At 44.5% G+C, this 25,737-nt stretch overlaps 1 protein-coding gene across 4 annotated transcripts in view; it reads right to left on the bottom strand.

Moving 5' to 3' along the window:
* The window catches only part of glra2 (glycine receptor, alpha 2), a 215,694-nt gene that overhangs the window by 59,211 nt on the left and 130,746 nt on the right, over positions 1-25,737 (bottom strand). For all 4 annotated transcript variants that reach the window (XM_068039864.1, XM_068039861.1, XM_068039865.1 and 1 more), the window contains one exon: positions 10,757-10,906. In XM_068039864.1, the coding sequence (XP_067895965.1) occupies positions 10,757-10,906 (150 nt within the window). The remainder of the gene's footprint in view (positions 1-10,756; positions 10,907-25,737) is intronic.

Consider the following 25,737-nt stretch of genomic DNA (forward strand, 5'->3'; position numbering starts at 1 on the left):
TGTGAAGACAGAACCAAAGTATGTATTGAATTGGTCTGCCATTTCTTTGTTCCCCATTATAAATTCCCCCGTTTCTGAATCTTTTTCTCTTCACATATCTATAGAAGCTTTTACAGTCAGTTTTTATGTTCTCTGCAAACTTACTGTCATACTCTATTTTCCTCTTCTTAATCAATCCCTTTGTCCACCTTTGCTGAAGTTTAAACTGCTCCCAATCCTCAGGTTTGCTGCTTGTTCTGGCCATTTTATATTTATCCTCCTTGGATCTAATACCATCCTTAATTTCTTTTGTGAGCCACGGTTGAGCCACCCTTCCTGCTTTATTTTTGCACCAGACAGGAATGAACAATTGTTGTAATTCATCCATGCACTCTTTAAATGCTAGCCATTGCCTATCCACTGTTAACCCTTTAATTAACATTCCCCAATCTATCATAGCCAACTTGCGCCTCATACCTTCATAGTTTCCTTTTTTTAGATTCAGGACCCTAGTCTCGGAATCAACTCTCTCACTCTCCATCTTAATGAAGAATTCTATCATGTTATGGTCGCTCTTCCCCAAGGGACCCCGCACAACAAAATTGTTAACTAATCCTTTCTCATTACACAATACCCAGTCTGGGATGGCCTGTTCTCTAGTTGGTTCCTCAACGTATTGGTCCAAAAAACCATCACGTACACACTCCAGGAATTCCTCCTCGACAGTATTATCGCTAATTTGGTTTTCCCAATGTATATGTAGATTAAAATAACCCATAATTACAGTTGCACCCTTATTGCATGCGTCTCTAATTTCCTGTTTAATGCCATCCTCTACATCACCACTGCTCTTTGGGGGTCTATATACAACTCCGACCAACGTTTTCTGCCCATTGGTATTTCTAAGCTTGACCCATACAGATTCCACATCAGGATTCTCTGAGCTAATATCCTTCCTCACTATTTTATTGATTTCCTCTTTTACTAACAACGCTACTCCACCTCCTTTCCCTTTTTGCCTGTCCTTTCTAAATATTGAATACCTCTGGATGTTCAGTTCCCATCCTTGGTCACTCTGCAGCTATGTCTCCGTAATCACAACTATATTGTAATCATTTACATCTATTTATGCTGTTAATTTGCCTACCTTATTGCGAATACTCTGCACATTGAGACACAATGCCTTTAGGCTTGTCTTTTTAACGTTCTTAGTCATCTTAGCATTATTTCGCACTATGGCCCTATTTGTTTCTTGCCCTTGATTTCTATGCCTTCCACTTTTGCCTTTTTGTTTCCTGTCTTTCGTTTCTATCCTTGTTTCCTTCTCCTCAGTCTCCCCACTCAGGTTCCCACCCCCCTGCCATTCTAGTTTAAATCCTCCACAACAGCACTAACAAACGCCCCTGCGTGGACATCGGCTCCGGTCATGTGTAACCCGTCCCACTTGTACAGGTCCCACCTTCCCCAGAACCGGTCTCGATGTCCCAGGAATCTAAATCCCTCCCTCCTGCACCATTTCTCCAGCCATGCATTCATCTGGTCTATTCTCCTGTTCCTATACTCATTAACACGTGGCACAGGAAATAATCCTGAGATTACTGCCTTTGAGGTCCTGCTTTTTAATGTAGCACCTAACCCCTTAAATTCATCTTTCAGGACCTCATCCCTTTTTCTACCTATGTCGTTGGTACCGACATGTACCAACACTGGCTGTACTCCGTCCCCCTTCAGAATGGCCTGCAGCTGCTCCGAGACACCCTTGACCCTGGCACCAGGGATGCAATATACCATCCTGCAGTCTCATTTGCGGCCACAGAAACGCCTGTCTGTGCCCCGTATAATTGAATCTCCTATCACTATGGCTCTCCCAGTCTTTCCCCCCACCCCTGCTGTGCAGCAGAGCCATCCGTAGTGCCACGAACTTGGCTGTTGCTGCTTTCCCCTGGGAGGCCATCCCCCCCAACAGTATCCAAAGCAGTATATCTGTTTGAGAAAGGGATGGCCACAGGGGACTCCTGCACTACCTGCCTGTGCCTACTACTCTGCCTGGTGGTCACCCATCCCTTTCCTGCCTGTGCAGCCATTACCTGCGGTGTGACCACCTCACTAAACGTGCTATCCAAGACGTCCTCAGCATCACAGATGCTCCATAGTGAATTCACCCGCAGTTCCAGCTCCGTAATGCCGGTAGCCAGTAGCTGCAGATGGATACACATCCTGCACACCTGGTCGTCAGGGACACTGGAAGCATCCTTGATTTCCTACATAGTGCAGGAGGAGCATATCATGGGTGCGAGCTCTCCTGCCATGACTTATCTTTAGATTAATTAGTTACTCCTTTTAAAAAATACTCATTACACTAGGGGCCTTGTTCTACTCCAATCACTACCCACTACAATCTAAAGTCCTTAATAAGTTACACTAATTTAAAAAAAAAACACAATTTAGTAGTAATAACCTTATCACTTATAAGGTAGGTTTAAAAAAACTTTCCCCTGATTTTTTCCAGCCATTTCCAGGGACTAACAGCTGTTACTCACCAACCAATCACCTTGCAGCTTTCCTGTGATGTCACTGTTGACTGTTTTTTTCAAACCCCAGCGCGCCTGGACTTCTCTCACATGGGTCCGACTCCTCTCTGCTCCACTCCTGGAAGGTAAGTGACTAGGCCGCGATCTTGGGCTGTATTTATCAGGTCCTCTGTTGGCGTTCTTCCCACAGGTCCGACTCCTCTCCTCTCCGCTCCGCTCCCGGAAGGTAAGCGACTAGGCTGCGATCCTCGGGCTGTATTTATCGGCTACTCTCTCGGTGTTCTCCCCACAAGTCCGCTCCTCTCCGCTCTGCTCCCAAAAGTTTCATGCAGTTCATACATTAGGACAACCAGATCCCTCTGCATCTCAGAGCTCTGCAATCTCTCACCATTTAGATAATATGCTTATTTTTTATACTTCCTGCCATAGTGGACAATTTCCCACTTTCCCACATTATACTCCATTTGCCAAGCCTTTGCCCACTCACTTAACCTATCTATATCTCTTTGTAACCCCCTTATGTCCTCTTCACAAGTTACCTTCCTATCTATCTTTGTGTCATCAGCAAATTTAGCAACCATACCTTCGGTCCCTTCATCTAAGTCATTTATATAAATTGTAAAAAGTTGTGTCCCCAGCACAGATCACTGTGGCATACCACTCATTACATCTTGCCAACCAGGAAATAATCCATCTGCTTCCTGTTAGCTAGCCAATCTTCTATCCATGCCAATATGTTACCCCCGACACCATGAGCTTTTATTTTCTGCAATAACCTTTGATGTGGCACCTTATCAAATGCCTTCTGGAAATCTAAGTACGATACATCCACCAGTTCCCCTTTATCCACAGCACATGTAACTCCCTCAAAGAACTCCAATAAATTGGTTCAACATGATTTCCCTTTCACAAAGCCATGTTGACTCTGCATGATTACCATTTTTTCTAAATGTCCTGCTATACCATCTTTAATAATAGCTTTAACATTTTCCCTAAGACATATGTTAAGCTGACTCGCCTGTAGTTTCCTGCTTTCTGTCTCCCTCCCTTTTTAAACAAAGGAGTTATATTTGCTATTTTCCAATCTCATGGAACCTTCCCCGATACTAGGGAATCTTGGAAAATTAAAACTAACACATCAGTTATCTCACTCACCACTTCTTTTAACACCCTAGGATAAAGTCCATCATGACCCAGGGACTTGTCAGCCCGCAGCTCCAACAATTTGTTAAGTACCACTTCCCACGTGATTGTAATTTTCTTGAGTTCCTCCCTCCCTTCTATGACTTACAGCTAATTCTGGGATGTTACTTGTATCCTCAAAGACTGATGCAAAATATCTATTCAATTCAACTGCCAGCTCCTTATTATCCATTATTCATTCCCCAGACTCACTTTCTATAGGACCAAAGCTCACTTTGTTAACTCTTTTCTTTTTTAAATATTGATAGAACTCTTACTATTTGTCTTTATATTTCTAGCTAGCTTTCTCTTGTACTCTAATTTTACCTTCCTTATCAATCTTTTAGTCATTCTTTGCTGTTTTTTTATATTCTGTCCAATCTTCTGACCTGCCTCCCATCTTTGTGCAATTATAGGCTTTTTCTTAAGTTTGATACTATCTTTAATTGTTTTAGTTAACCATGGATGGCAGGTCCCACCCTTGGAATTTTTCTTTCACTTTGAAATGTATCTATTCTGTGTATTCTGAAATATTCCACTGCCACTGCATCTCTATTGACCTTAATCTGATTTACCAGTTCACTTTAGCTAGCTCTGCTTTCATGCCCTCATAATTGCCCTTATTTAAGTTTAAAATACTGGTCTTGGACCCACTCTTCTCGCCCACAAACTGAATGTAAAATTCAATCATATTATGATCGCTGCTACCTAGGGGTGCCTTAACTATGAGGTCATTAATTAATCCTATCTCATTGCACAATACCAGGTCTAGTATAGCCTGCTCTCTGGTTGACTCCAGAAAATTCCAAGAAATTATCCTGAAAGCATTCTATGTACTCCTCATCTAGGCTACCTCTGCCCATCTGATTTTTCCAGTCTATGTGTAGGTTAAAATCCCTCATAATTATCGCTGTACCTTTCTGACAAGCTTCCATTATTTCTTCCTTTATACCACCTCCTACAGTGTGGTTAAGGTTACGTGGCCTGTACACACTCCCACAAGTGACATTTTGCTTTTATGATTTCTCATCTCTACCCAAACTGCTTCTACATCCTGGTCTCTGAACTAAGTTCATCCCTCTCGATTGCCCTAACACCATCATTAATTAACAGAGCTGCCCCTCCACAATTTCCTAGCTTCCTGTCCTTCCTAAATGCCATATACCCTTCAACATTCAGGTCCCAATCTATGTCGTCCTGCAGCCATGTCTGTGTAATGGCTATCAGATCGTAGTTATTTATTTCTATTTGCGCTCTCGGTGCATCTGTTTTGTTTTGAATGCTACATGCATTCAGATACAGAGCCTTTAGTTTTGCCCTTTCATTACTTTTGTAACCTCTAGCCTTATCTGTTGATTTACTCTTAGATTTGTACTCTCTGTCCCTTCCTGTCACAGTCTGTTTATCATTTTCCATATTAATACCTTTTTCTCTTGCCTTGTCTCTACTCCTTGATTTACCATATCTTCCCAAATTTGATAACTTGCCCCCACTATTCAGTTCAAAACCCACTCTACTTCCCTAATTATATGGCTTGCTAGAACACCGGCCCCAGCATGGTTCAGGTGTAGACCGCCCCAATAGTATAGTCACCACTTTCTCCAGTACTGATGCCAGTGCCCCACGAACCGAAACCCACTTCTACCACACCAGTCTTTGAGCCACACATTATTTTTCTAATCTTATTTGCCCTTTGCCATTTTGCACATGGCTCAGGTAATAATCCAGAGATTATTACCTTTGAGGTTCTGCTTCTTAATTTGGTACCTAGTTCCTCATACTGACTATGCAGAACCTCTTTCCTTGTCCTGCCTATGTCATTGATACCTAAATGGACCATGATGACTGGATCCTCCCCCTCCCACTGCAAGTTCCTCTCCAGCCCTGAGCAGATGTCCCAAACCCTGGCACCAGGCAGGTAACACAGCTGCCTGGACTCTTGCTCTTTGCTGCAGAGAACAGTGTGAATCCCCCTAACTATACTGTCCCCTACTACCACTATATTCCTTTTTTTCTCCCTCCACTTGAATGGCTTCATGTACCATGGTGCTATGGTCAGGTTGCTCATCCACACTGCAGCCCTCACTCTCATCCAAACAAGCTGAAAGATCCTCAAACCTGTTGGACAATCACAAAGGCTGAGGCTCCTGCACTCTGGGTCCCCTTAACTGCCTCAGCTGCAACCACACTCTCCTGTCCCTGGCCACTGACCAAACCAGAAGACCCTATCCTAAGGAGTGTGAACACCTGCTGGTACGAAATGTCCAGGTAACATTCCCCCACCCCCCCCCCCCGCACCAATGTGTCGCAGTGTCTGCAGCTCGGACTCCAGTTCAATGACTCTGAGCCAAAGCTCTTCGAGCCGCAAACATTTACTGCAGATCTGTTTGCTCTGGATCACACTGGCATCCAGGAGCTCCCACATGCTGCAGCCGTGACACATCACCAACAGCAGCAAGGAGAGCACCAGAGACCTGCATAAATGCAAGCCGATACACAAAGTCCACAGTGAAAACGACCTGAGACAAGATGCAACGAGGAGTGATTCTCAGCCAGAAGATGAGCAGGCATTCACCTTGTGAACCCGACACATCGCATTGATGAAGTCAAGCAACTGGAAGCTTTCATCACTATCAACATCATGTGCCCAAAGAAAGTTGGCAAACATACACTCAGGATAAAGATTGACAACGTGCTAGTGCAAATATCCTACCAGTCCAAATCTTCAAAGATATGTACTGGAGTCATTGGAAATCAATGATACAACCGACAACTGCCAAGTTATTGCATACAACGGGTCACCCATTCCTTGCAGTGGCACACTAACATTGCAATGCAGCTGTGGCAAGTCGGCATGGAACCACAAACATTCTACCTTGTCGACACAAGCAGACTAGCAGTGGCAGGACTACCAGTGTGTAAGGACCTCAACATCATAACTATCCACAAGAGCATTGCTAAGGAGAAATCTCCAAGGACCCGACCAGCATCAAACAATGCAGTCTGGAAACCCAGCAACAGCACAACTATGCCGCGCCATCACTCTGTTCTCTAGAGAACCGTCAGCACCACAACGAGCCAGGATGGACAGGTACCGCCATGAGGCCAAGTATTCCTTCCCCAGCTAGTCCTCGACCTAGAGCCCCAAGCCTTCAGACGCAGAGGATGAGGGGAGGCGAAGGACATGCAATGTCCTGAAGAGGCAGAGGAGGAATAAATTGAAGCATTGTCTATTGGCTCTTCGAGATGAGGTGCCAGAACTTTCCAGAAATGACAAGGCCTCAAAAATGGTCATCTTGTGAAAAGCAACAGAGTATGTTAGCAGGCTGAAGGCAGAGCAACAGAAACTGAATGCAGAGAGGGAGAAACCTCAGAAAGAACAGCAACAGATGAGGTGCAAATTCTCCAAGCAAGAGCTATCAAACCACCAAGAAGATATATGGACTTTTGAGCCTCTATACTTGTAAATCTTATAATCTGTATTCCGTATAACTAAATCTGATGTTATCTAATGTTATACGTTTTATTTTTAGCACACGAGACTTATCTTTGGAAAGAAGGGGAATGTTGTAATATTGCCTTTTAAGAGTGGTGTTTCTTTAAGATCTTAGTATGCTAATGAGCCAAGTACCAGGATGTGGTCATGTGACTGGACCCAGAGTCACTCTGCTACTGTAACACCTAGAGGCAGGTTCTGTAAATAATTAGCTCTGTACTGTATATAATAGTCCAGCTGTAAATAAACGTGTTATAGATCTTCAACCGACTGGATTCCATGCATCTCATTTATGTTGCATCAGACAACATAAAAGAGCTCATTACAGTCGCCCACTCCATTTAGCACATTGTGGACCGAAGCATGATGCAGTGTTTGATGGTGCAATCTGAGCTTCCATTGCAGCACAAGCGGAAGGCACCAAATATCTGGGCTCTGCAGTGGAAGCTCAAACTTCTGTCACACAAGCTCAGACAACTGCTATCATGACTATGGATACCAGTGTTCAAAGGGGCTTGCAGGGTGTCCGGCAATCTGTCATCCCAACAGATTATTAGGATTGCTGAGCACCACCCCGGGGAAGCGGCAGGGACTCCATGGTGCAAAATTGCTGTCCTCTTTCACGATGACAGCATCCGTCCTCCCAGTCCTGCCACTCTGCCAGTGCCCTCGTTATTGCTTGTCAGCCAGCCAGCCCAAACTTCTGCCGCCTAAGCTGAAGTGGTACAGTCTGCAGCCAGGCCTTCTAGGGCCAGAGCTGCTCAAGGTTGTCCCCTTAGACCATCCGCAGTCTCCCCCACTGAAAATCAGTAGCTTTCAACCAGCCATACTGCAGCCACTAAGTAGCACTGCATAGCAGCACTGGAACACTGCAAAGGCATACAAAAGACAGGCACTAAGAGAATGCACAAGGCTTATTAGTTGATGTTTGTATGCAAAATGGCATAATTTGATAAATAAATTTGCTTTGGAATGTTTGCTTTGTGGTGACTTTTAGTTTTTACATTGTGACCAAGAGAATGCTGTGATGGTCAGTAATAGAGGAAAGGTAAAGTATGTAAATGTCAGTGAATGGAAAATTGGAGTTGCACTTACTGGTATCGCAGTCTAATGAGTTGTTCATAGACAATATGGCCAGATAGGTGCAGTCTAGGTTGCCTCCTTCCTTTTCCTTCTCCTCCTCATGCTCCTACTCTTGCTGCTCAGCCATATATCTGGTGGCAAGGGCTGTGCCTTCATGATGGCAAGGTTGTGCAGCATACAGCAGACCACCTCAAATCTTGGCACTCACTCTGCCGAGAATTGCATGGCTTCTCCTGAGTGGTCAAATAGCTGAACCATTGTTCCAGCATGCCAATGGTCTGTTCTGTCACATTTCATGTGGCAGCATGACTTTCCTTGTGTGCATGCTGCCCATGTCTGCATGGGATGTGCACTGAAGTCATCAGCCATGTGGTCAGCAGATAGCCCAGTAAGCACTCTCTTGGTTTTTATAGTGGCTCAAATGCAGATGGTATAGCAGACTGCCGCAGAACGAAGGCATCATGATTGCTGCCAAGATACCAGGCATTGACCTGTATGATTCATTGTGTGTGGTCACACACGAGCTGGACATTGAGGGAGTGGAATGCCTTTCAGTTGTAGTACATCTCAGAGCTTACATATGATGCCCACAAAGCGACATATGCAGTCAATGGCACTTTGCACTCTGGGGAATGCTGCAATCCTTGCAAAGGCACAGGCTCGCTCCACCTACTGTTGTCTAGCAAGAGAGAATGAAATATAGTTAGGTCTCTTTGAATAGAGAACATCAATGCCCACCCGTTTGCAACAGCAGATGGCAAACTGTGAGATGTTTGCAATCTGGAACAAACCAGACAAATAAAAGTTCATTTGCTCAGTCACCCTCACGGTCACTGGCAATGCAGTCCTCGCCCTGCTCTGAGGCTGCAGGTTTGACTGTAGCAGGTTGGAAATTTCAATCAGCACGTCTTTGCTGGAGTGCAGATGTCTGACTTATTGTTCCTTTGTGAAGTTCAAGTAAGAGAATTGCCCCCTGAACACCCTCGGCGGAAATGGCCTCCTGCTAGAGAGCCCTTCTCCCTATCCCCTTCTTCCCTCTTCTTACAATTTGTCCTGCTCTGTGTGCCCTCTGTTCATTCTCAGAGTCATGCTGCATTCCAAGGGGAATACGTACTAGTGCACCCATGTCTGGGAGAAACTGGTTTGTGCAGAATCCTTGAAGTCAGCAAAAACTCTTTCAGCACCTGCCACAACACCCCTGTAGACCTTAGCAACTTTAAATCTCTGGAAAGCATCAAACACTTGTAGAATTGTAGCAACTGACAGTAAAAATCATTCAACAACTAATCTGGAAGTAGTTAATGATTCCTTTAAATAGTGATGGTGGGGTCCTTCCCACAGCTGAAAGCAAACTCAGCATTGTTTGATTAAGAGACGGCATTAGTTGGAACGTTGAGCTCCAGAATATCAGCGCTGGTGTTAAATCTGCATTATATGCTGACTGAGATCATGATCTGCCTACTCTGCATATTTCCGGTTAGCGCTAATTATACGCGTGCTAACGCCCTCATCAATATGGCATCCAGCATGACCCCCCACCAGACGTGTGTGTGTGCTACCGATGCCTTTTGGGCCCCTAAGGCCACTCATAGTGCTAAATTATACCAGCCCTCTGGAGACAGGCTGGGAGGTGGGAAGGCTCGTAAAATGGCAGCAGAAGCCGTCAGGAAGAAATCTTGCTGCCTTCCTTAGCCAGGGTTGGGACAGGACCCCACTGCATGGGGAAACTGCCAGGTACATCAAGTTGGCTCCCCAGTGGCTTCCGAGTGGCTTCCATGGTTGCTCCATGGCCCACGGAGGGCACCCTCCCCCCCCCCCCCCACCTTCCCCCCTCACCCCCGCACCCCGTGGCAATGGCTGCCCCACAGCTCCGACATCGCCGCTGGAGGGTTTCACCTCTCTGATCGCTGAGGCCTGCCTGCCTGGCCATGGCACATTTAGAAGAGTTCTGGCTGGCGGTTCTGAGAGGCAGGCTGTTGTCCTTAATTTCCATCTACCAGCGCAGTCTTGGGACCCGCGTTTGGTCCTGGCAGTGGGACCTCACTCTTGCTGGCAAAACTCCAGCCACCGTGTTCAAAATCCAAGTGCTACCCATGTGAATTTTGTACCTTTGTATTTATTTATGAGGGAATTCTATAATTTAGCACTCTCTGTGCTGAACTTCACCTGGTTGAAGAACATTACAAGAATTGAGTTGTGGAGACCAGCATGCTTAATTCGTGATCCACCCAATTTGCTGCCAATTTCCAGACAAGATTCTGAACCAGGAATGCTAAATCATAAAAGTTACCCTCTAGTACCTTATCACATCTCTCAAAAATGCCTCCAATGTGTGTCACATACAATGAGTTACCTGAAAGGTAGAGACTGTTGTTAAGTAGGTTGAAGACAGAAGAACAATATTGTTTGGTTGTGATGTATCTATAATTAAGCCAAAATGCTCATGGAGGAATGATTGTTCCATTTTACAGCGCTCTTCATTTACCTTATTTTGTCGTCTCTGTCTTCTTCTCAGGCGCAAAAACTCTTTGTGCTGGCGTGATACGAAGTTTACAGCAGCATACTCCAACAAGGCAGAAAACACGAAGAGGAGACATACTGCCATCCAAATATCAATAGCTTTGACGTATGAAACCTAGATGAAACATAACAATGCCTTAAGAAAAGATAAGGTTATCAATTAAGTTCACAATTTTTTCTTAAATCAATCTACCCATCCAAATTTAAGATTTTGTCATCACCCTGTTCACTTGGGAACGCATATTGGAATCAAATGGGGCCATTTGTTACATGCCTTGAAATGAAAAGGAAAGAGCAGCCAGCAATTGATTACATTAAATATTTATTATTATTAGTTTCTGTCTGTGTGGGATTTGGACCATGCATGTAATCATTACTACGTTTCTCAGACCACTGAAAATCAGTGTGTCCAGGATATGGCCCTGAACACGGTCACAACAAGATATAGTGATGGGGAGGTCTGACAAAGCTAGGGCAGATTAGAGCCTAAATTCAGCAGCACCCAAAACCATCCACGATCCTTGCTGCATGCAGGTGAGGCATGCCAGAACAGAATGGTTTGTGAACCATCCTAAATTTGTCCTTGGGCCTCATCATCAAAATTGCAGTGATCTGTGGGCACTAATCCATGCCCCGATGTAGGGCCCCCAGTGCAGGCCCTTGGAATTTGATGAGCTCAGTGAGGCATGGGTTTGTAGGGGGTAGGGGGCAGGCAATGGCTGCAGTATTAATGTGGAAGCAGAATGAGCACTCCTATTCCTCTTGACTCCACATTGAGGAAGTTAAAAAGAACATACCTGTGGCCTTTATCATGGTCTCCTGCAATTCCTTCAAGGATCACTGGTTAAGCCACTGGAGAGTCTGAAAAAGTAGTGTACTTTCTACTTTTTACTAATTTCAGGAATGGGTCCACAAATGGGTACATAAGCCTCAATTCAAGTGGCCACCTAAAAAAATTGCTCTTCTCAATTTAGCAATGGCCTGAGTGGGGCAAATCGGGAACGGGCCTTCCTACTGCCCAGTTAACGCTCATAAAATGGACGCAGTCATATTGAATTTAAACACTAAATCTGTCAGTGTTCAAATGATCTCAATCAGTTTTTCAACAGACATGATCATTCCAAATGTAATCTCTTTTGAAAATGGCCAGAAAATCAGATGCATGTGAATCAGAATGGCAGAATTCCCAAAAGGGATCAGTCCATGATCTGATCATCCCAGTGAGCTGTGGTGCCTGCAGGGAGCACCGGATTGTGGAATCACTCCTGATATCCCTGCATAACTCTGCAACAGGGGCACTAAACATAAGACTACACCTCAACCTTTTCACCATTCACATTATATAATTGGGCTTTTTTTTTCCAGATTTAAAATATTCAGTACTGTTAATTTATGCTCATCTCCTGTACATGCTTTTTGTGGTCTCTAATTAATCTGAATCTTTAAAGAAAACCCACAGTATTTATTAGTTTTGTAGTTAAAGAGGAAATAAAATCCAACAACTGATGAATATAAAAGCAAAATACTGCGGATGCTGGAAATCTGAAACAAAAACAAGAAATGCTGGATTCACTCAGCAGGTCTGGCAGCATCTGTGGAAAGAGAAGCAGAGTTAACGTTTCGGGTCAGTGACCCTTCTTCGGAACTGATGAATATATTTGGGAGTGTCATATTTCATAGATTATATATTAGATAATACAACTCTATCTGTTGGCCAATATCTGAGAATATTACAGTCTGCTGTATATTCTAGAGTGAGTGCTACTCATTCTAATCCACAGAAATGTAGTTGTTTATACTATTTGTTTTCTTTTACCAATGGTAGACAGTAATGGACAGCTCTTTTCCTAGTGTACTGTGTGACTAGTCACAAACAACAACAACTTGCATTTATATAACATCTTTAACAGAGTAAAACATCACCAGTGAAAATGGTATTGCACTGTACACATCCATTAGCTGTTAAAATTCTTGAGACAAAAGCATTCTCTGTTAAAATGGAATGTACACCCCAAGCCTGGATCTTCTCAATAGGATCCATAGAGTTTTGGCCTGGCATTAAGTCAACTGTCAACTGTTAGATCCCTGGGAATTAGTAAAACTTGTCCATCTGAATTGCCTTAAAATATAGACAGAGAGCCCACAAAATAATCAATCTTTTCTCGAGTTTTGCAGAACCTCACATTATTGATGTAAAGTGAGAAGGATATGTGTGCAGCAAGGTACAGGAGAACTCAATGCAAATGGCTTGAGGCGAGTTTGAACAGCATTGGTAACTTGGCTATATTGCATGATTTATGGTTAGAATAATGATTGGAACATCCTGAAGCATCTGCATACATGCCAGCAAAACCGAACTTTGGTGGTAAGTCAGAGGTGTAACAGCTATTTGTAGTAAGCCATATGACACTCCCGATTTGATATCCAGTTTATTTTCAATTCCTCCCCTAAGAAATGAGTATGAATGCCATCTGACAGATATTCTGCATAGCTGACAAAGAAATATTCCAAATGTTGTGTAAGGCACTAATTGAATATGATTCACTTCATAAAAAATATTACAATTCAAATCACAATCTTGAAGCACACTATCATAATTTTTGTTAGGTTAAACATCAGTTCCTTAAGTGGACCTCACAATACCCTATGATCCGAGGTGCACTTATTTCTACTCAATATTTGGATAAATGGCTTAGTGATACAGGCATTGTAACAGAAAATTCTTACTGCATAAACCAGAGACTAGAATGTATCATGTATTGCCACTTAAAATCTCCTCTCTTTACAGATAGTGGACTGGATAAGCACTCTACCAAGTTGAGACACAGGCTTCGAACTAAAAGTGGTTTATTTACAGAAATTATATGAATGGAAAGTTCTCAGATTTCACGATGAGATACATTCACCCTCCTTTGCCCAAAATGTAAAATAACAAGGATACAAGTCACTGAGCTGAATTTAGTTCCCCCCACACCCCCGCCCAAGCATCAGGGTCCATGGCGGGGGAGGCCAGAAGATTGCTCTGGAGGAAGCCTGCCCCTGACCCCGGCGCTGTGAGGGCCCAGCCCGATCTTCACGGAGGCGGATATGCCTCGTGGCAGCCCCCACCGCATTTACATATTTGAATAAATTTATATACCTGCCTTAATTGCAAACCAGCCGCCGCCTCCGGTCCTGGTGTGATCTTCGTGTTGCTGGCTGGCACTCCCGCACCTTCCAATCCCCATCCGGGGAACTGAGGCACCACAGTGGTTGGGGGAGGGGGGGGCAGGTAATTTTTCCTGTGGGGGGGGGGGGGGGGTGGGGGGGGGGAGCAGTGATAAATTGCCCTCATTGGTGGAGGGTATGGCGGGAAGGGGTAAAGTTGATAATTTGTGCACTTTGAGGGGGGAAAGGTCATTTGGAAAACACAAGTGTTTTGGGGTGGAGAAGGAAATTATTTAATATTGTGGTTATTGCAGGGGGTGGGGGGGGGGGTGGAAGGGGAGGGGGAGGGTGTGAGTAGTCCAAACATACAGGTTTCACTTGCTTTCAAAAATCTGTAGTGATTTCTTTAAAAATCCCAGAAGGGCTCAAAGCCCTTTGAAAATAGCGTCAGCGCCCACGCCCAGGCAGCTGACGTCATTGCTAGTGATGGACAGGCTGTCCCTTCCATGTGATCAGCAGGGACGGGCCGCCCCGTCCATCCAAATGAGCTGCCACACAGAAGATTGCGGCCGCTCACCAACATGCGGCCGGCACGGGCGGGTCGCCGCTTCCTTCACCCGCCTCCGACCATGGTGGCAGCTGAACAGGATTCCAGCCACCATCTCTACCTTCTTATTATAATCTCAGAGCAACCTGGTTCTATTTATCAAGCTAGCATGGAAGCTTAAATCCAGTTAGCTTTATCGCTGATGGTTGCATATTACAAATATGTTTGCCTTTTCCATGTGTTGTCTCTTCCTTTCTGACAGCTACTGTCTTAAATCTGTGATGAAGTCTCTGCCCATTGATCTGTCAAGCACAGAGGGCTACAGCTCCTTCATTCAAAAATCTTCATTCTTCAGAAATAACTATCAATTGAAATCACTATCCCTGGGTTGAGGGCTTACCATATGACATGTGACTAGCAGATTTCCAGGAAACGGCCCAGTTACGCACCTCCAATTCAAATTGCCATGGTCACCTTCACACCCACTAGCAATGCCATCCTTTCCCTGCTCTGAGGTTGCAGTTATAGCTGCAACAGGTGGCAGTTTTCAATGAGAACATCCTTGCTGAAGTGAAGATATCTGACACATTGGGCTGAATTTTTCCAGCTTGCCATTGATCTCGGCGGCGAGCTACAAAAATAGCGGGGCACACACACGAGATTTGCTCCATGGTGCTGTCGCGATATTTAGCGTAGCAGCTCATTTACATGGCCAGGGCGGACCGCCCCCTCCACATCATCGGGTGCTCCATCCCTGGCAACGGTCCATTTTTAAAGGGCTTCCAGCCCTTTGGCTTAATTTACATTTTTAAAGTTGCAGGAGTTATAAAATTTAAATGAAAAATTTATTACAAGTTTCACTCCCGTCTCCCATCCCCACAATGACTAATCACTTTATTAATTGCCCTCTCCCCCCAAAAAACTTTCCTCATGATCCCGACCTTCCCCCGCTCAAAGTTTAGAACCTTTTACCTACAACCCCTTCCCACCATCCCCTCCACCAATCGCATCAGTTTTCCCTGCTTCCCCCCCTCCCCCCCACCACCGCCCCCACCCTGAAAACTTGCCCCCGCCGCGAACGGAGATCCGAAAGCACAGGAGTTCTGGCAACTGACCGGAATATCGCAGTGGGACGGCCATCGGCAGCAGATAAGTGATTAATTCATTAATTTGAATGTATTAACATATTTAAATTGTGATGCCTCCCCCATGAGGCCTCGCTGCCACCTGTAATATGGGACGGGGCCTTCCCAGCGTCGAGGCCTGTGGCAGGCCTCTCCTGCAGTTATTTTCTGGGCCCCCTGCCATAACCCCAACGTCGGGGGCCTGGTAAAATTCAGCCCATTGTTCCTTGCTGAGGTTCAGGTACAAGAATTGCTTCCTGAGCACCCTTCTCCAGTGACTGCAGCATGGCTGGTGGAAGGCTGCTGACTTTCACTGGGGGAGACTGCAGATGTCCTTGGAGGGGAACTTTGAGCAGTTTGGGCCGAGAAGGCCTGGCTGCAGACAACACCATCTCAGCATAGGCAGCAGCAGCAGTCGAGACTGGCTGGCTGACAGGCAACAGCAAGGAGAATGGACAGCAGATTCATGCTTCATGGGTCCATTCCTCTTCTGGGGCGGCACCTCAGCAATCCTAGTAGTCGGTTGGAAAGCAGATTGCTAGACTGCTGTGATGCCCTAAAAGCCCCTTTGAACAGTGGTTTCCAGAGCCATGATGGTAGCAGTCTGAGCTTGCATGACACCAGTCTGAGTTTCCACTGCAGCACTCAGACATTGGGTGGATGCTGTAGGTGCTGCACCCTAACCTTAATGGAAGCTGAGACACCATTCCCGGATGCTACATTATGGTTGGTTCCACAGGTGTGCTGCTTGAGGTAGCCAACAGTTCCATGTTGTGAAGGATGGGCTCCAAGCTCTGTGCAAAGCTCTTTACCAAGTTGATTCTGGACTCCTCTGTGCTCCTTGTCATTGAATGCAGGCTTGCTGACAGGCTTCCCAATGCACTGAGCATTTGGGTGTGCACACTGTTATGACCAGGTGAGAAAGAGGTCTAGGGTTCCCCTTCAGCCTTCACCTGGTCTTACTGTCACAGGGTTTTATTTTTAAACACACTGTGTTTTTAGCTCCCCTTTGGTGAATCCTTGTTCACTGCTTTCCAATTATAAGGCAAAGAAACCAGCACAAACAGGCTTTCATAGGTTTAAAGAAGGTGAAATTTTATGAAACTTAAACTTAAACTCCAATTCGGTTAACGCCTACGGATACACGCCGCACCCATGTTAGCATGCATATGCAATACACACATGCAAATAGGGACAGAAAGAGCAGAAGAAAAATAAAGTGGAAAGGTTTGAGGCAATATCTGAAGAGTTGCTGTTACGGTTCTTTGAGCTCACTGTAGAGCCCTGATTATAAGTAAATCTTGCTTTTCATTGGGTCCCAGTTTTCTTCTTAAACCTTGTTCACTGTAGGAGACTTTTCTGACTTGGGGTTCATGTGTGTTCAGTGGGTTTTGGAGTTCCGTGAGAAAGAGATGGGAGCAGACAGACAGGAGAGGAGGTCTGCTTTAGTCCAGGAGTATTCTGCTTTTTCCGCCGACTCTCAGTTTAAAACTCTGCAACAGCCAGGTAGTCGTGTGACTACTGCTGAGTATTTCCAGCGTTTCTTGTTTTTATTATAGTCATGTGACTAACTGGTCTGACCATGTCTGTTAGTGGATTGAATTGGAGGAATAGCTCCTTTGTCCACAAGCACTGTCTGTTAATATGCAAAAATGTATTTCCAGCCAGGGGCCTGACAACCCCTTGTAACAGGCCTTTTCATCCCAGCAACAATTTGAAATTTAATGTCCATGTTACAAAATTAATATGCCTCATTCTTGGCAGGTGGGAGTCTGCAAGCCAACACTCATCATCCTTCTTCTGTAGCCTGACTCCTTGCCCATTGCAGTTACCATCTGAGTTCTCTGCAGCAGATCTAGTGTTTGACCTCGACAGTTCCATTCCAGCTTGCCCCATCCTTGCCTCCTGCCCTGGCTGCAGCGCACTTGTGCCCAGTGATTCACCAGCTGCCGATCCCACCTCAATGCTATCGTTGTAGTGTTAGTATCTGAGCTGCAGTGAAATCGAGTGATGGTGTGTCTTCATCTTCACGGTCTTCTTGCTCTTCCTGCACTACTTGGGCAGGTTGCAATGCTTAGGTGTCTGGAAATAAAAAGGGACAAGGGTAGGGTTGTGGTGAGGGTAGAGGGGAAAGTAAGAAATCTATGCCTACACCATCAACAACAAGTGTTTGAGTAATGTGGCTGTCATGGTTGAATCGCTGGCAGTATGTGCAAGCTGTGAGATGTGCATTTGAGGCTTGCAACTTTGCTAAGTGTTCTTCTCAAGTTAAGTTATATTGTTAAAGGAATGAAAAAGTAAACCTGGAATGTTACTTTAAATCGAGTTTCGAGAATAGGAGAAGGGAAAACAGATACAAACTAGTGAAAGATAAATCTAGGACTAATAGGAAATTTGACTTCACAAAAAGAGTAATCAGTGTGTGGAATAAATGTCCTCATAGAGTTGCACAGGTCAAAAAAAAAATGATTTAATGAACATTTAATTAAACATTAAAGGTGTTACAAGACCTTATGATCTTTCTGAATGGATGAATTAAGTGGGGCTGAATGGCCTTCCTCATCCATAACTATGTTTCGACGTATGAAAACTATTGTATGGAGATGCTGGCAAGATGTAATACAGACATACATATGGTAAATATTTTGCTCTACCTTCAACACCTAGGTCTGGATTTTAACAACCCCCTGCCAGAATAGGCGGGCGGAAAAATATGCAGCCTGTACGCAAGGGGCCCACATAGCGGAGCCGCCGCGATTCCAAATATGGTGGCTCATTAGCATGGCTGGGTGGCCGCCCCGCAGCCCCAACCCCGATGATATGGAGGGGGCAGGTGAGCCGTCACCGGCAACGGCATCTGGGGCCAATGTGCAGGCATTGACGCCATTTTTAATGGGCTTAGAGCTCCAAATGAAACTTTAAATTTTTAAAGGGCCAGTTAGTGTACATCGTTAAAAAATGAATTTAAAAGTCTTCCCATGCCCTCTCCCACCCATCAATGGCATTAAACTTCATTTTAGCCCTTTCCCCTGAATACCAACCGTCATTAAATGACCTTCCCCCACCCTTTGTCCTTTACCCCTTCCCATCACCCCCCCCCAACCAATCCAAGGAGTTTGACCCCATCCCCCCTCCAGAGCTGAAAAAAGTTCCTCCTCCCCTCTCCCCACAAGAGTCGTGCCTCATTTCCCCGAACAGGGATTCAAAAGCGTGGCATTGCCAGCCGACCGAATGAAGATCGGTGTGGTGATTAAGAAGGTGACGGGACCCTCATTAAATCAGGTATGTAAATTCATTTACATATGGAAATCGTGGTCCCGTTGCCAAGCGGTGGGGCGGCGCCACGAGGTCTCACCACTGCCGAGATCAGTACGGGGCCTGCCGGTATTGGGATCGGTAGCGGGCCTCCTCCATTCCTATCTTCATTGCCCCCCCACCTCCGTTCCCAGCATCAGGGAAGATTTAAAGTCCAGCCCATAATATTTATACAAAAGATAACCCTGAGAAATTAGTCTTTTCATTGCATTAAAGTCATCAGGCTGAATGTTTCCACCAGGTAAGGGCAGCGGGACCCTGGGTGGTATTTTACCCAGTGGTGGCAATTAGAGGGCTGCCACCTGGACCGCCATTGAGGATGGTGGCCCACCACCCAGAGCTGCCACCCAATCACAGGGCCGGCAGCATTGCAGCTTCAGCAGCACCACTGTTGGAGGTGGCCAATGCTGAGGCTGCAGGATGAAGGAGAGAGCACCTCCATATTGACGCACCCTTGAAGACATGATAGGTTTTTTTTCTTACTCTGCTGGGGTCAGGCAGGCAGGTCCTGGCAATCGGGGCGGGTGGGTGGGGTGAATGCACCTTCCATTGGCGGTGGCATAGCCACGAGGGTGGCCAATGCTGCTGGAGGTCCCCTCTGTGTGCTATGGAGTGGCCACAAAGGAGGACCACACAGCCCGGGAACCTGCTCGGAGGCTCCCAGGTTTTACCTGGCAGTCTCCCCTGCTGTGGGGGCCCCTCCTGATGCCAGTAAAATGCCAGCAGAGGTGGAAGGTGGTCCTTAATTGGGCGCTTAATTGGCACAATTGGCCATCCGGCAGGAGGCTTAGACAGCACCTTAGACAGCACCTTCCAAACCTGCGATCTCTACCAACTAGAAGGACAAGGGCAGCAAATACATGGGAACACCAGCACCTGCAAGTTCCCCTCCAAGTCACACACCATCCTGACTTGGAACTATACCGCCGTTCCTTCACTGACACTGGGTGAAAATCCTGGAACTCCCTTCCTAACGGCACTGTGGGTGTACCTACACCACATGGACTGCAGTGGTTCAAGAAGGCAGCTCACCGCCACCTTCTCAAGGGCAATTAGGGATGGGCAATAAATGCTGGCCAGTGACGCTCACATCCCATGAATGAATAAGAAAAAAACTAAAGGTTCCTGCCACTGATAATATGCCATGGTAGCAGGAAGACAGCAGACCCCCTCCTGATGCCTTCCGTCGCCATTTTATCAGCCCTCCTGCCTCCTAGCCCGCTCCAAAGTGCTGGCAAAATTCAGCCTATTGTTTTCAAGAGTATTTTTTTTAACTTATATTTTCATGTTAATGTTCAATCCTACAGAGATGGAGCAGTGCCAACACTGTCCCATGTTAGGGTTGTGTTAAGGTACATTACTGAGATTTCTTTCTGCCTCTGTGAAACATAATACCATTGTTTATAAAGTATCCATATCATCTCAGCTAGTGGGCAGATTTCTGATCATCTTCTGCCCAACATAGTGTTCTATAAAAGGTAAAGAAATATGCTTTATAGTATATTAACAAGATTAGTTTTTTTCATTAAAATCTGGAGAGAACACTAAAACGCTGAGAGCAAATATATCTGCAGAATTCATTTAACTTAATGAAAAATATGATGGCTCCTTCATTTTAATTGCCTGTCTCCCCAAATGACTTGATTATGTTCAATAATTCTATAATTTAAAGCAACTCATTATGATATTTCTCATAACCCAAGATGGCTGGGGAACTGGAATCTGCTGCAATCTTCTCTGTAATAATTCTTTTGGGGTGTTTTAATGAAAAACTGCAGGGAAGGTTCAGCAATATAAATTTCTCAGAGTGTTCAGTCAGTTATTTTACAGTTCCAAATTCAAAATTACTTGGAGACTGGGACACTAATGAAGCTTTACACTGCCCTCTTTCCAGATTTAGGAACTTTGTTCAAATCTAGCCAAAACGGATATAACCAAAAGCTCCATATTTGTAGTGTTGTGCTGTGTTCTTATGTCTTCATTAAATGACAGGCACAGGCTTTATACTCAGATTCAACACAAACACTATTTATTGTCTTACTTATCTACAGTGCATAATCTCAGGTCCAAGACTTTTCCTCATTGGTGTGTGTGTGTGCTCTTTGCAAGCCATGTGTTGAGCGTGCCTCTCAAAATGGCATCTCTTTTTATATGTATGATATGTATTTCATCAGTTGCATCGGTGGCCTGGTCTCTTAAAGGTACGGTTTCTTAAAGGTGATGTTATCACTGCACTACATTACATTAGGCTCTTCTTTTAAATTTAAAGTTTTCCCCTTTTCTTTAAAGATTATCAGTTGCTCTCTGGATATTTAATCATGCAAAATTATATTGAATAAAAACTCAGTTGGACTGAAATTTGTAACTTGGAGGGGAGAGGTTTCAGGCAAATTACCCTCATTACCGAATTTTTTTCCCACCTGGCTCCTTTCATCGTTGATGTGTGACATAATCTTTAAATCAGACAGGTAATCAATAAGGTCATAATGATCTTCTCTGTGGATCTTGCAGGATTGATCTCGACTGTATTTGATTTGGCTGAGCTGCCAGTTGAGTTGTCACAGGCGCGAAGTTATCAACATGGCCTTCATCACTTTCTTCTGGAATTGTTTTAGCATTGACTCTTTTGAAGGTGGTCACATTTCTCTTCATAATGTAGTTTCCTCTCTTCGCTATGATCATGTTTCCTTTTCTTCTGAACTACCATAAGCACTTTTGGGTCAAATGGTGAGCTAATTTTCAATGTTTTCTCTTGCCGAACCAGGACTTTGTCTCCTTCCTTTATCTCGCTATCCTTTGCGTGCCTTTCCATCCATGAGTCCACATGCATCTTTATCCTATGTGTTTGACCTTTTTGTCTCTGTCCCTCAAGCCTTCTATTGAGTGCATGTACGGTTGTGAAGGCATGAATTGTGGCAGTAGATACTTCTTCAAGATGTCTTCTTTCGTTAGGTAGTTTTGTCTAACTCTGTTGATCATGATCAATATCAATTCACTGGAAGTTTTCAAACTTGGCAGATTTTCCTTGCTTGAGTTGACAACATGGAACTCAGTCTAACATGTGGACCCATGGGAGGATTTGAGAGTAACTTGGATGATCCCTAGGACCGGTAGAGGAGTATCTGATCCGTAGGAGAAGATTTTAGATATCAACTTGTTCAATTGCAGTTTCTGTTTTCTCTGTAACTCATGGAATGTTGGGACATCCATTATGTTGACTGTTGCTCCTGAGTCAATTACTGCAGAGATTGTCGAATTGCCTATTAACACTGCACATGGGTAGGCATCAGTACCTGTGGTTGTGAGCAACAAAAATCTTCTCTTGTGCTGGTAACTATGCAATCCTCCTTCTGGCATTCAGCTCTATTGATGTCTTGTGCAGGCTTTGATCGGTATACTCTTGCAAAATGTCCCATGTTTCCACAGGCTTTACACATTTTTCCTCTTGCAGGACAAGTTTTGTATTGAAGCTATGCACCAACGCAATGATTGCATGTTCGAACATGGGGTGATTGTGATCTCTGTCTTAGTCTTCCTTGCCATGCCTTGGACCTTTCTCTGGGTTTCCTCTGTGCCCTTGTGTTTGGTGTGTATCTCTGGTAAAACCAACTTCTTGTGGCAGTCATAGATTCTGTTGACAATCCTGACCTGGCCTCAGGGGTTTCTCATCTTATGTTACTTCCCTCTTTCCCTTCTAAGACTTTGGCTTGTCTTTCACTGGTTTCCAGCATTCTGACAATATTGAGTAGCCTTCGCAAGTTTAACGATTCGCCCCGCTAAGAGCTTACCTTCTTAGTCTTGGTGATTGGCAGGTCATAATGATGTGGGAAATGATTTCTTTGCCCATGCCTGTGAAGTTGCAATTCTAGCTCAGACTTCTGAGTCTCATCATGTAGTGGTCAAGGGTCTCGCACTCATCCTGTTTTTTTGCCTGAAGACATAAATTTCATAGTGAGGATTTGCTCTTGCTTGAATATATCTTGTTAGAGCATACTTCGCTGCAACATAATCATTATCAAGTCCAATGTTTGTGAGCGAATTGAAGCTATCACAACTTTTGGTGCAGCATAATGTAAGAGTAACGCTCTCTTTCTTCGAGATGTATTGATATCGTGTGCCACCATTAGGTATTTGAATCTTGCTAGCTATTTGCTCCAGCATGGTCCTGGGTTGCTGTCAATCTCTGTAAAGGCTGGAAAGACTGGCAAATGTTGCTCATACATGGGGCTGATTTATAATAGCTTGCCGCTGTTCTTGGTGCCGAGCTTCAAAAAGTGCGCAGAGTACGCACAAGACCTGCACTGCGGAGCCGCCGCGATATTTTGCGCACCAGCTCATTAACCTGGAGGGGCAGACCACCGCCACGATGACGCAGAGGGGGCGGGCACTTCATCCCTGGCAATGGCACTGGCGCCATTTTTCAAGGGCTTCAGGCTCTTCAGTTTCATTTCCATATTTAAAGGCACAGGTTTGATTAAAAATTGAAATAAAATTTTTTCACATCTGCAATCCCCTCTCCCACCCTCCCAATGAATAAACAGTTAATCATTTTTCATCTCCCCCCACCCCCCAAAAAAAAGTAAATTCCCAATCCCGACCTTTCCCCCCTGAACTTTCTGCACTTTGACATTCAACCCCTTCCCACCATCCCCTCAACCAATAGCATTCTTTTTTGCCATTCCACCCCACCCCCCTCGCCCACTGCCCTGAAAACGTCGCTCCTCTCCCCCTCCCCATCAGTCTTCCGCCTCAGATCTCCGAATGGTGATCCGAAGGTACAGGACTTCCGACCACCGGCTGGAATATCGGCGTGGGACGGCCATCTTGAAAAGGTAAGTCATTATACCTTTATTAACATTTACTTAAATATGTTAATATGTTTTATTTTACTGAACAGTGTGGGGGGGGTGGGGGGTGGTGCTGCCCTGAGGCCTCACCGCTGCCGATGGTAAAATGAGGCATGGCCTTCCTGGTGTCGAAGCCCGTTGCGGCCCTCTCCCAGAAATATTTTCCAAGCATCCCCGCCATGACCCACGACATCGGGGGGCTTGCAAAATTCAGCCCATGGTGATATCTTTTGCTTAAATCTGAAACAAAACATTTTTTTTCCTGTTCCAGGCCAGGTTTTCTCTCTTGTTCCAGTCCACAGTTTCTCATGATCCAGTCTCCTCCTTATATATGTATGATGATGTCATCAGTTGCATCAGTGGCCTGGTCTCTTAAGGGTACAATTTCTTAAAGTTAAAGTCACACACTACACTACAATATTTAGAAATCAAACCCAATATTTTGTGGGGGTTCACCACCGCCTCAAAATATCCCTCAGCTCTGTACTAGCATTAAGTTGGCAATCACATTTTGAAAAGCCATAAAATGGCTGATCGGGTTGTCTCTGACTTTTTTTTCTTTGTGTTCCTTAACCTTGGAAAATTCTGTGCACTGAGGTTGGAGGAGTGCACTGTATTTCTCTAGTTCCACTTCTCCACAGGTCACAACATATATTTAAATGTTTTACCCACTTTCCGACACAGCCAATTATATACTTTTTCTATTTTAGTTTCAGAATAAAATCCACTGACCAGGTTTCTTCAATAAACAAAATTATTAATTTATTATAAAACAAGATTTATTAAATAAAGATGCAAAGCTTATTAACACACAGGTTGAAATATGAAAGTTCCCTTCTAAATTAACCCAACATACACAAACACGCCGGCTAAAAAAAAAGAGTTTTCTCTGCAGAGATCTCTTTACAAAATAAATACTTTGGTCAAATACTTGTTAATTATTGAAGAAAAAAAGGATAAGATATGGAAAGATCTCAGCTGTCCCTTTTAATCTGGCGTCCTGATACCCGTAGACAGCTATCACTGGATTTCTTTGGAGCAGTTCTTTTCATACATATGTCGAGAATTAGTCTGGCAGGCTTTGCAGGAGAATCTCTGCATCAGGGATTTCAGCTATCACAATGGATTCTCAGGGTTTCTCAAAGAGGTGGAAAAAGGATGAGCTGTTGGCTTCTCTCTTAGCAGGCTTACCCCCAACTGACTCAAAACAATATCCAAAATGAAACCAACTCTTGACCACCATATATCTTGACATGTCACTTCTCTGTAAACAACTCCCCTAGTCACCAAGGCTCCTTCGGTTTACTCAGCTTAAGACATGTTACATCCAGTAAGGGTTTGTTTTTAAACCAAGTCCCAGTCCTTCCAGCAAAACAAAGTCCAGTATCGATGGAATCTCTTCAGTCTTTCAAATGAATCAATTTCCACAATTTTGTAAGCACAAGTCCTCAAAAAATATTTTAAAAATGGAAGCACTTTCACAATACCTGTTGCCAGAAAAATGTAGTGTTGTGCTGTGTTCTTATGTCTTCATTAAATGACAACTGCAGGCTTTATACTCAGATTCAACACAAATATTATTTATTGTCTTACATATCTACATTGCATGATCTCAGATCCAGGTCTTTTCCTCGCTGGTGTGAGTGCATGCTCTTTGCAAGCCATGTGTTGAGTGTGCCTCTCAAAATGGCATCTCTTTATATATGTATGATTATTTCATCAGTTTCTTCGGTGGCCTGGTCTCTTAAAGGTACGGTTTCTTAAAGGTGAAGTCACCACTACACTACATTACAATATTTCAAAATCAGAACCCAGTATCTTGTGGGAGTTCACCACCACCTCAAAACATCCCTTAGCTCTGTACTAGCATTAAGTTGGCAATCACATTTTGAAAAGCCATAAAATGGCTGATCTGAGACCAATGCAGTCATGGATATCCTTCTCTGGTTATGGTTGATATATTTCT

The sequence above is a fragment of the Heterodontus francisci genome, chromosome 10, assembly GCF_036365525.1.
Source record: "Heterodontus francisci isolate sHetFra1 chromosome 10, sHetFra1.hap1, whole genome shotgun sequence".
Taxonomy (NCBI): domain Eukaryota; kingdom Metazoa; phylum Chordata; class Chondrichthyes; order Heterodontiformes; family Heterodontidae; genus Heterodontus; species Heterodontus francisci.